The 12,569-nt window shown below is 33.8% G+C and overlaps 1 protein-coding gene across 1 annotated transcript in view; it reads left to right on the forward strand.

Annotated features, from left to right (window-relative positions):
• Positions 1-8,627: 8,627 nt before the first annotated feature.
• Positions 8,628-12,569, forward strand: part of LOC124632719 — a 58,770-nt gene continuing 54,828 nt past the window's right edge. The window contains exon 1 of the mRNA XM_047167671.1: positions 8,628-8,880. Coding sequence (XP_047023627.1) covers positions 8,799-8,880 — 82 coding nt within the window. The 5' untranslated portion in view covers positions 8,628-8,798. The remainder of the gene's footprint in view (positions 8,881-12,569) is intronic.

Raw genomic sequence — 12,569 nt, forward strand, 5'->3', positions numbered from 1 at the left:
ACATTTTCACTGTTCCATGTTACTTTGTAAGATAGAACATTGAGTTCGATAGCACAAAATTCAAGAATTTAACTCTAGTCTATATTTGCATTGCCTTAAGTAATTTTCAGAGCTCCTAACAATTTTATTATTATAGACACTTGCAACGTTAACTTCAGTGTTATTTTCGGAAAATCGTGTGCAGCTTTTACGCTTATATTAAAATATTTTTCTCTCAGAAGTTTAACGCTTTCAGTATATTTCTATTAATGCAAAATGTCTGCATTAGACACTTTCTGTCTGCGTGCAAATTAAGTTTAAGAGAATCAAAATGGACCTTATGTAAATCGAGATTTTAATCTGTCCAGACATCGCAGGCACAGCAATATTCAAAAGCGAGAACCAACATAGCATTTTTATCGTCTGATTTTTAAATAAATTCAACAAAATTTTAGTTGGAGCGTGACTTGGCATGCAGAATGTCTGTATAGCTATATTATTTTACCGCTGAGCAGTCAAGTTTTTTACAGACTTAAGAGCAATAGAAAATAATCGTTTCGGCATATTTTTACATAAATGTATTGGTTGAAATGGAAAACGATAAAAGGCTTTTAACGAATACGATTCTGCCAGCTTTATTAGTGACATCACAATTCTTAACAAATGCCAGCATTCAACAGTTTTGCTCACTTTTAAAAGTACACTTGGAAAGCGTTTATACTCATGAAACTTCCCTTTGTAGAAAGGCAATTTCAAATAAAACTTGTAAAATATTCCAACAACTCTTTTAAAGTCATCACGGAACCATTAACTTATTTTACTGTAACTACCGTTAAAGTAGCTTAATACCAGTGTCTGCACCCCGAGACTGACAACTGAGAATTAGAGTGTAAATCACACTGGGGGAAAAGTGTAATGTTCAATTCTTTGTTGGTATTGTTACATAGCATTTGAGTTTATCTGTATTTAAAGCAGCAGTGTACATCGTTCTTATCATAAATAAACAACATTTGAAAAAGGCTCCGGAGTTTCGGTGTACAAACTGGCTCGAATATTCCAGAGTGGTTCGGGGCAACTTAACACGTATGTACTGTTGAGGCTTAAAGTTTGTTATGCGGAACTATCTTGGCCGTCCTGTGGCAAATTATGTGGACAAATAGCAAGCGGGCCTTCGGCGCTGTTACGGCTTATCTGAAACAGTGGGAACCTGGCCCGTTTCCAATAGTTTTTTGGTAACGTCAACGTTCTAGGATAAATCTGCACATTTTTTTGATAGCTTTGCATCGATCGATAGACAGTTTTCTACAAAATTTTTGCTGAATTGACTGAAACTTTGTGAGCCCTAAAAATCTATTACGTAGGTATAAAAAAGCATTTTTATGAACGCTAAATTCCAGGCTCAATTATTCCAGTAATAAAGAGCTTCTCTAAATCAAGCGCTTTCGTGATGCATAACGTGGTCCCATATTCTCTTGCATTTTCTCAGTTAATATATCTTCTAAACGACTTTCTTTGCTGCCCGCTGCGGCGGTGGTATAAATCGCATACCACTTTTTACATCGTTCTTTCGTCCCTCCGCTAGATTTAAAAGACTCTATTAACAGTAAGTGTCTTATAAAAATATTACAACATTTTTTATAGGACAAGTAATTTTTAAGACAAAATGCGTGTGCGTTGTGCCTTGTTTTTAAGTCAAACAAGGGTAATATCAAACAATTTATTTTCCTTAATATGTTGTGGTACGCGTAATATTTTTGCGGTTAGTGATCATGATAGCTGTGAAATATTAGTGTTTTCCTTTGCTCTTTTGGCATTTTCTTTATATCATAAATATTGCGTTTAAAAACGTAATCGTTTTGAACATTAAAAACAAGTAATGGATAACTAGTTTTTGGTCCTTAGTTCCAAGGCAATGAGTACTTAAAAGATGTTTTTTTGTTTCATTTTTATTATATGTTCATAATATTTTCTACTATGTATGCGAGCACTTCTAATTCAAAGAAAATTTTAGTAGGTCTACATAAAGATAGGTACGACACACTTGATCCGATATAATTTTTAGATTACCCCGTAATGACTACCTTTAGTGGAGGCCATTTATTCACATGACTTGCAAAATGTGTCAACGGCCCCATTATAATATTCATGCTATTGATTATTCCAATTTTTCCAGTTTTGGGGACTACTTTAAGCATGCGAAACTTTTTTTGGGACACAATTATAAAAATAAAAGAGATTTGTTTTGTTTATTTTTATTTTATTCAAACGGACTTTGTTGATACATACACAGTTGAGAATTCGCCGAAAGGACTTAATTTTGAATTAAACAGGTTAATTATATCAGTATTGATTACCGTCAATAATAAAGGAATATTGGTTACGGTAACGTTGCCATAAACATTTGCTTACGCATTAAATGAGTACCTATTCCATGATCAGACATGTATAGAATGCTCAAAGTTTTTTGTATGGCGATAACTAATAAAACCTTGCATATTTTAACCAACTTCTACTGTATTTTTGGCAAGAAATATCTCATCGTCTTACTATTAAAACATCATTAGAAAAAACTACCAATAAAAATGACACAGTCCCATCTCACAAAACAGCTCATGTGACCACAATTCACTTGAACATTAGGAACAGTCTATTAAGGTCAGAACATTATCCTTGTAAATCACAGGACGGTCCAGAGCTAATAACATTAAACTGTGCTCCTCATAAAAAATATGGTCATGTTATTGCTTCTGTCTGTGGGTGTACTCCGGTTGAGGTTTTGTGTTACAGATATGAAGAACGTTTTATAGGTAGCTTGTGTAAAGACTTAAAGATTTGAGTGAGTGTGTTTATTAAAGAAGTGAAAAATACACTAATAATAAACGAGAAAAAATACGACGCAATTTGAGTCGCTCACCAACACGTATGGCCAGGGTAGTAAGTAGGTATGGTTCCTCAGCTTGGAAGGTATTTGTCCAGTAGTTGGACCTTTTTTGGCTGTGACTAAGATGACGACTTTAAGGTCAGAAATTGCCAGTGGGTCTATGGGATCAAATATTTTTTGAATTGATTTGCAGTAGGTATTCTGAAAATGTATATGTTAGGAGAAGGACCCAGATGGAAACAAGTTAAGATGAGGAAACTTACACAAAAAAATACGGGTAAGAATAATTCTAAAAGAGATAACCAAGTCTATAAATAATATTCTAAACATGGTCAGTTTAATGCAACTGAACTTTAATGGACGTTTGGATGAGCACAAACAAAAATACTTCAATCCACGTTTCAAGTATTTCAGGTCTGTTGCAAATTTAAGCAACTAAAATGTATTTATTTGTAACATGGTTTCATTAAGACCACTCATATTTGGTTTTCATATATTAAACTTACGTTATGGGTGATCTAAAGCTCTTTGCTCACGATAGAAGCTCAACAAACAGTTTTTTTTTTTATTCTCACGGTGAAACATAAAATTTCTTGTAGATTATAATTAACACTAATTATGAGAAATCATAATTTTGCCGAAAAAAAAAAAATGATATAGACATCTTTTTTTGGATAAGTAATAAATAATTTATTTGTGTAGCTATCATTGAGTCAGGAAATAATACTAGTCATTTATATCTATGCACCTATCTAATTTCCCCAAAAGCCAGTTAATGCCTAGCACTTACAACCACACTACGTAACAGAAGAAATATCACCTCTTTTTGGGCGCGAATTGCCGTTGGTCACATATGGGCTTTACAACATGGCCGACCGAACGTTGTGTAGGAACTAAGGACCTTATTGCAATTGTGAGCTATTTATATCCGTGAATTATTGTTATTGTTATCACCTTTATTGTTTTAGATGAGCATCGACTGGGAGAAGAGTGTGTTATGATTTTTTGGAATGTTGAAGTATTTTCATGATTGTGAGTGATAACCTTAAGGAGATTAGTTTTTAAAATGGAAAGTGGTGCAATAATTGTTATTGTTACTCTCACTTACTGTATTTAAGAGGCTTTTACTAGATATCTTTAGTGCTAGAGAGATAAACTGACTAAAACTATGTAGAGTATCTAAGCCTAGTGGTAATGTCATGAATGAAACCATGACAGAAGATATTTGTCAATTCACGTAACTATAAAAATAAACTATTTCGCTTTCCTAAACTTTTGTGGGAAAAGGATCATTGTTATATTATGAAACATTTTGATTCACAAATATCAAAGATATTCTTATTAAACAGTCAGTTATTTAATAAGAAAATATTGGGTTTTGCTATTGACAGGACACCATATGTGACGTTATTGAGGGCACTTCAATATGGGGTGTTCGCTAGCCAAGCGGAACGGCCCGACAAAATACTGCTTTGGATATAACTGACAATACTGTTGCTGGGTAACTGTTTGTTTATTTAAATTGTAAAATATCTGTGAAATGTTGGCTATATTTTCATGGTCATATCAGAAAAAGGGATTATTTATTTATGTTGCTAAAATATTAATTGTAAAATTGTACACCATTTATTTTTATTGTGTTATAAAATGTTAAATTAATCAATCTTTATGGTAGCAATCATAAATTAATTTACCATTATTGACACGAAAATAAATCCTATTTTTGCTAAATAAACACAGCACATGTATCAATAAAGTGTACGTACAATCCGCAGTTTTAATAATGGCCACAAAATTATAACAAAATCCATCTACTCATATAGTAAAACTGAAATGACCATTCGGTTAATTTCCATGAGCCGTGCACCGGTTTTTACAACACTATTCGAAATATATCTTTTCGGATAATATATCAGTGATATTACGCGGAAACATTTTATGGACGCATTTCGTAATGGGGTCCAGCGATATTTTATTCTAATACATAAATGTCTAGCCAGTTAGTAATGGCCGTGTGTGTGGTTTCGGGTACCAAGTGTCGTTTGACGTTTACCTGGAGATTTTTTTATTGTATTTTTGTATTGTGTATTTTACAGTTTTTTGAAAGTATGATGTAGTTATTTGATTGATTACCTTTGTAGCTACTTTCAATTTTTTACAAATAATAAGAGAAATATTGAGTAAGATTTTAGAAGTTGGAGCAAAAGTTCATTAAAAATAGTACCATATATCGGGTTTGCAATGTGTATGAATTTTCAGGAACCTACGAAATCAGAATACCGCAAGGGCAGGTTTCGCGGTAAAGGCTGCTTAAAAAAATTGGTGAGTATGTACGGCACACGTAGCAGTATTTGGGCATATTACTATACTAATATTATAAAGAGGAAAACTTTGTTTGTTTGTTTGGTTGTAATGGATAAACTCAAAAACTACTGGCCCGATTTTAAATATTCTTTCAGCATTAGAAAGCTACATTATCTGCGAGTAACATAGGCTATATTTTATCCCGGTGCGAGCAGTAGCTCCCACGGGACGCGGGTGAAACCACGGGAAACGGCTAGTTGAGACTAAAAAGATAATGATAGGTACCTACGCATTATTGCTATACATTATTGGTCCGCTAAACATCAAGTTGACTCAATTAGGCTTCATCATCTCACCCCATTGTTAAAGACATAATTTGTACTTACAATACTAGAATTTGGTCCTTCTACCCAGTACTCCAAAATTGGAGTCGAATTTCATTGCTGTGAAACTTTTTTTTTATCGTTTGTGGATTTGTAAACCAGCCACCACAGTATTGCTGTTAGTACTTTTGGGCGTACTTAATCACTTTGGGGTTTTTTTCTCTCAACTGATTGCGTTTTGAAGTGATCCCGTGCGTAAACGCGTTTGGCGATCAATCGGCAGTTTATGCCGATTTTGGAGCGTTAAAATGTTTTTATCATTTTTATGTATATCATATACCTAGCTATTGTGTATGTTATTCATGCAAATAATCACGATTTTAATTTTACTAGTAGGCATTTAAAGTTAAATCTTCTTTCCGTTTCTTGTTCGTTTTTCTTAATAGGATGCTACCTTTGGGGAAGAGCAACTAGAATAAAACTTGGTTATTTATATTTTTGACAGTCATAAGCGCCTCTAAGGACTAATTAATTTATTTCACTGTGACTTTGCTTATCGGAGTTTTATTCATATGCCATATTTTCAATGCCATTTGAAAGTCCCAATCACAAAATCTCCCCGCATTATCATAAACATACACAAACATAATCGTGAATGGCAATATGTTGGAAAAAAAAAACCATACCTGACCGACACACGATCCAATAAACCTCAATATCCATATAAAAACAAATGTCAGCCATCAGAAAAATTGCGATGAGCACACAAAACGATGCGCCGATAACACAAATGACAGGTTACATGACATGTTATACCATACGCACAAACAATATCAGAAATAAACTTTCTTTATGAAATACTCGTAACTATATTTACTACACATATACACAAAACGCTTTTTAGGGTTCCGTACCCAAACGGTAAAACGGGACCCTATTGTTTTCGCTCCTCTGTCCGTCCGTCTGTCACCAGGCTGTAGCTCATGAACCGTGATAGTTGGAGAGCTGAAATTTTCACAGATGATGTATTATTGTCGCTGCTGTATCAACAAATACTGAAAACTAGAATTAAATAAATATTTTGGGGGGCTCCCATACAACAAACTTGATTTCTTTGTCCGTTTTATAAATCGGCACGGAACCCTTCGTACGCGAGTCCGACTCGCACTTGACCGCTTTTTTGAACATGGAAATATGGGATTTGATTTTTTTACACATTCTTTTACAAAAGTATAAAGTGCTGACGACAGATTCTTTGTGTGTAATGAATCATTTTTAATAGTTGTTTTAGAATTATTTTGATTCTTCTTATTCTTTTATTAATGACATCGGAATCTTATAAATGCTTTTAAATAATGGTACAGATGTGATGAAACTGTACCTATTTTTAACCGAGTTCCCAAAAAGGAGAAGGTTTTCAACTCGGATGTTTATGCGAGGTTTTTTCCTAAATCTACTAATTTCTTATTACATTCTTCTTACCTCCGATTGTATGGTAAGATATTTCAAATTACGCACACAGAAATATCTCTCCTCGTACATTTTGCATATCTAAAGGTACGTACGCTGTATGCATTAGCATTGGTAACTGACTGTGATTGCACGTCTATACTTAGCTGCATATAGGTCCTGCGTTCAAATCGAGAAAATTGCATTGCAACGTAAGGTTTGAATAGGAAATATTTTTACTTTAATTTACAAGTACGAATAGGGAGTACGAATAGAGATGTCGATTTATTTGCAGTGGTAGAAAATTGTAGTTATGAGTTGATGTAGAATTTCCTACAACACTCTATCGTTCTAAATATGGAATGTTTTAAATTATGGAAGTGCATATTTTAAATTAGAAGTTTGCAATTTTCTGTTTCTCTTTATGTATTCTCAACTAAGTATTTTTATTGTGTTTTTCGTTTTTTTGCGTTATGTTATGTTGGTTAGTTAATATCGTATTGTATAAAGTAAATAATTATTATGAAAAATGTTAGTAATTAATGGCATACTTTTCATTAAATTTTAATTTCGAAACAAAGAAATCACATAAATACAGAGTATTGCAAAAAAAGTCAGCACTAAAGATCTATGATTACGCCCAAATTCTGTAAGTATACATAACAAAGTAATGTCGTGGGCAGAAGCTAGTTAATTGATGCTTAACAGTGGGCTTTTTTGGAAATACACCACTATGTTTGTAAGCAATTTGACTTCGTGCGTAAATGATGAATTATTAACTACCTTATACCCTTTAGCATTTTGTTTTTTATTCTTTAACAAAAGAGCACTGATTGTTTCAAATTACATTTCCACTTGCGCAGGTTTTTCGTCATTAAAAAATATTTTTTTAAGTCTTCAATCTTAAAAATATATTTCAAAAACTATAATGATTTAATCATAAATTAAAAACAAGCAGTAATTAGTAAAAAAGTCCAGCTGCAAGATTTTTATACCAGAAGAATTACCAAAATAAAACTGAACTAGCACCCCTTAAAAGAAACAATCATTCAGGTAACTACCAAACAAATATGTTCACAGTTTTTCTTAATTCATAAAGTTGGGGCATCGTGTATCAACCCCCAAAGTCGTGTATAAGTCTTCGCTCGGCTCCAAGTTAAAACTCCTTGTATCAAGACGGCCTAGCACGAAACCGATGAAACTTCGACCATCTTCGGCGACTTTAATACGAGTTTCGTATTTCCGACGTATCGTTATAAAATCAGAGACTTTATAAACTGTGTACTTATATTAATAACTCTTACACCGGGTATTTAGGATATCCTGCTCATGTGAAATAGGTCATGAATTTGTATTGCTATCTTCCCAAAATCACAATTTAACCCTTCCAACAATGAAGCGTCAAATTGGCAAAAAAACAACCAGCAATTTGTAACTAACAAGAACCAAACTGTTTAATTAAACTCGTTTGAACAGTAGCAGCCAATCAACGAAGTACAACCGACACTAATTATGTTACATTTAATGACAACAATAAAAATATAAATAGCCGTGGGCCCATTCAGACGAAAATTGACTAAACAGGGCACGTGGTACCCGCTCTTGGAGGGAAATAGCTGTGAGGATACAAAACATTTGATATTGTCCCTCCCCTCACCCTTGGAGCCTTTAACGGCGTGTTCAGTTCAGTCGAACGGGACGCTCCGACGAGAGCGGCCGCCTTGTCCTAGTACAGGGACGAACGAACTTTCTGTTACGTCACACGTACAGCTCGAGGGTGAAATTCTGATCGTAGATAATAGTGTCCCTCTGAGGGAGGTATATAAATTGGTTCTGTGGGATGGTGATTCGATAAAAGTGCGATGGTGCGTTGTCGAGGTGTGAAGCGAGTGACCATCATGCATGCCTGCACAACCCTGCTGTGGTTGGTCACCTGTTTCAACGGTAAGTTTTGGAACCCAGGGTCAAACTGTACAAAAAGGGGTTGCGGGGTAATTCGATGCGGTTCGGTGGTCTCGGCCGTTACGAAGTTTTAACCTTATTATTCTATTTTGGAGCAAAGTTTGTGCAGTCCGAATAATGCTGTCGTTTTAAAACGTACGTTTCGCAATTTAATTGTTTTTTCGATATAATCGCTGAGGGAATTTAACATTCGGCGAGAGCAGTTAATTCGATAAAAACGTCGGGCCTTCTGAATATTCGTTGGACCGGATATGTTTTCAGAGTTATGCGAATTCAATGATCGTCCAAAGCATTGAAAATTAAATTTGTTTGCAACGATCGTTTATGATTGAATGGTTTGTGTTCGTTTTCCCTGTAATTGGAAACTTGTTTATCAAGCAATTTTATTTGATGGCTGTCTTTTACGACCAATTCCGTTTATGCATAATTTAGTTTTATAGAATTTGATACGGTGTAATGATTTGGTTTTTATGTTGAGCTAATCAGTCATGTAATACCTTAATGATTAGGTTACTAAAAACGTTAGGAAAATTCGACCTTAGAACCATACATACGGATTTTCTTTGGGTGCGTCGATCTTTTTAATCTTTTCAAACAATCGGAAGTCTTGAAATTCAAGATATATTTGTGATGAATGAAATACTTGAAAATGATTTAAGTATAAGTACCAATTTGATGCCCAAACTTATAATATTTTACTCTACCAATTTTTCGAAGAGTCATTTAAAAGACATCAAGGTTCGAAATGCCTTATTCTTGCTGAAATTGCTTACAACTTTAGAAGTTCACTAATTAGGTATGAGTTTTATGGAAGCAATTTAAAAATTGAGCTTTGAGTGTCGAGAGCTTAGTAATAAAGTTCGAGTAACGAACTTTGTGAATACATTGTGACTAATATAGGTATTTGACAGTTATGTTTTTGGCTAGTTTTGCGTAAGAATATTGTAAAATGATTTTATGAGGCACTTTTACACAAGGAAAGGCTTTTCTCGCTCCAGGAAGCCTCAAGTTTAAGTTGTAAGTAGTAAAATATACCTAGCTCAATGGAAAATTAGAGGAAATACTCCTATGATCTAGATTCTAGATCCACGCAATTATGGAATAATATACAAATGTCACGGTCATTACAAATACCTAAGTAAAGAAAACTCCTTAGTAATTTGTAATACAAAATTGTTTTTTAAATTGTGTATAAACTACACACTTATACTTAGTAAATTACACCGTACAATGGCTTCTAGTCGTTACTTATAATAGAAGCACTCAAACAAAATTGGATGTGACATCGTGGAATCAAAGTAAAAATGTGATAGTAATGATAATAGACGTAGGTACGATGTGTTAAGAATGAGATATTAAATAAAGCGTTTAGGTAAAATGTACTTTATGTAGACTGGGATAGAAGCTTTTTTTAATTAAATAAAAATTAAGTAGGTACATAAGTGATCAACTTGTAATGTTCTCTAATCGATTTACAAAAAGTTGAGATCACACCTATGATCGTTGAGAATGTATGTAACATTGATTATAAGGCTTTGCTTGTCTATAAAGGGTTCTAATAGATTATAGGTAGGTTTTCACGGTAGAAGCTCTGATTATGCACAGCGTTTATGTTTACCCGATGTCAATTTGCTGTTTGAAGTGGGTACAAATGTCATTAACTAAGTAAGTTTGAAGGCTTGGAAGGAAGCTTTGAAAATACAACCTATAAAGATATTCATATTTTAAAATATAAAATTATTTTACTGAACAGAAGTTTAGACCAGGAACTCAACTGTCAGGGTCTCTATCAAGAAGTCATAGGATACTGGAAACAATAACCCTCAAGGCTCTTCCAGTGGAACTGAAACCTACCTCCTTGCTTCTTTACAAGAACCAAAAAGGTTTTTACGAACTAGGTACCTACTACAGGATACCCTTGATACAAAATAAATAATAAACATACTGGAGCAGCTCTTAAGATTCAAGATAAGACAGTCCCTCCGGAATGGATGCCTAAGAAATAGGTATAAGTAGGTATGTTATCATTTTCATTAAATATTCATAATCATTAAAGCAAAAAAGGTAACGGGTATATTAAAATATCATAATAATAGCGAGACGTAATACCAGCAAGCCATTTCATTATCTCGAATATTAATACCAAAAAGTTTAAAAGCTCAAACTACTATATTAAAAATTATTACTTCGATATTCCTCGAGGATTTCACTTTAAATGTTCGTGTTTTTGACAATAAATATCCGCGATATTGAAATTGAGCTCCGAAACTCTAAAGACTTGGCCATTACCTTTTCTCTCGTTGTTCTCTTTCAAATTAGTTGGAAACTTTTTTCCAGCGAAATTGATACGATCTTCAAAAGGAAAAAAAAAACGATTCCGATATGAATTTTGGGAAATATTTTGAATAGAGCTGCGATCTAAATGGAGATGTGAAAGGTTTGGCAGTCTTTTTTAATCAATTTTATTGGAAACGTTTGTTAAAGATCTGGGTTGAGGAAATTATGCTCATTATTTTGTAGGTAAGTTATTTTTCTTCGTCCATAATTTAGCTTTCTTTGCTTGAACTCACTGTTCTTGAAGTTTATTTACAGTTCATACATTACTTAGAATCATTTATTCATTTTTCTTAATAATTTCAGTGTCATTAATCTTCCAATGACTATAAATATTATGAGTGTCAGATTTAAGAGCTAATCTCTTAAACCACAATAATTGTACATTGCAAATTATATTGTTAGACATTATACACATACAATATTGCAAACATATAGACATTATATACATACATATAGCAAGACTTGTACTTGGCAAGGTCCTTACCTATATGTCCAACAATTTATATACTTTCCTCAACAATCGTATACAACAAAATACGTTCCCCAACTATCAAAAACAAAAGGCATAATAAATCCTTAAATTTGAACTGCAAGCGTTTAAACTAAGTGATTTATAGTATCGGGCACCGGACCAGCTTCCGTTACCGTCCTTCGGCCCCAAACAAACATATCGTGGTGCGTTCATCGTAGGTATGTGTATTATGCTAAGATGATGATCAGCTTAGGAATCCTTACTTCCTTAGTAATTTCATAGTTACTCTGTAGGTGTATGTTTCTGTGCAATATTTTCAAAGGCTGGATGTATTTAGATGAACTTTAGTATACCTGAGTAGGAGGAAGACCAACATTCGTATTTTTGTTCTGTTTGGTACGGAAATAGATACGAATCGGAGACGAATACAGGTGGGAATTTACCTTAGGAATGGAAACGCATACCTACAACATAAGTAATGGGAAATCCTAGATTATGCTAGAACTTCATTACATTCTGTCTTATTGACATGTCTTGTATCGACTTTTATATCCGTCTGAAAGATCGTACACATTAAGCACATAGTAGATATAAACTACTTACGTACGTACGTTACGTAGGTACTTTAACATCTTATGATAGACCAGGTTCGGCAGTAGTTTTACCCACGTCCCGTGGGAACTACTTCGCACAGCTAGGTAAAATGTAGCGTATAGCCTTACTCGATACATCGTTTTAGTAGTTCCTTATGTTAATGCATTGTAGCCTACAAACAATCTATTTAGGTTCTTATTATTGTTATGCCTAGTATAAACTTTTTTGTCGTTCCTGTATTACGAGTTTTTCATTCCCGAAATATCAG

The sequence above is a fragment of the Helicoverpa zea genome, chromosome 8 (genome assembly GCF_022581195.2).
Source record: "Helicoverpa zea isolate HzStark_Cry1AcR chromosome 8, ilHelZeax1.1, whole genome shotgun sequence".
NCBI classification, from domain to species: domain Eukaryota; kingdom Metazoa; phylum Arthropoda; class Insecta; order Lepidoptera; family Noctuidae; genus Helicoverpa; species Helicoverpa zea.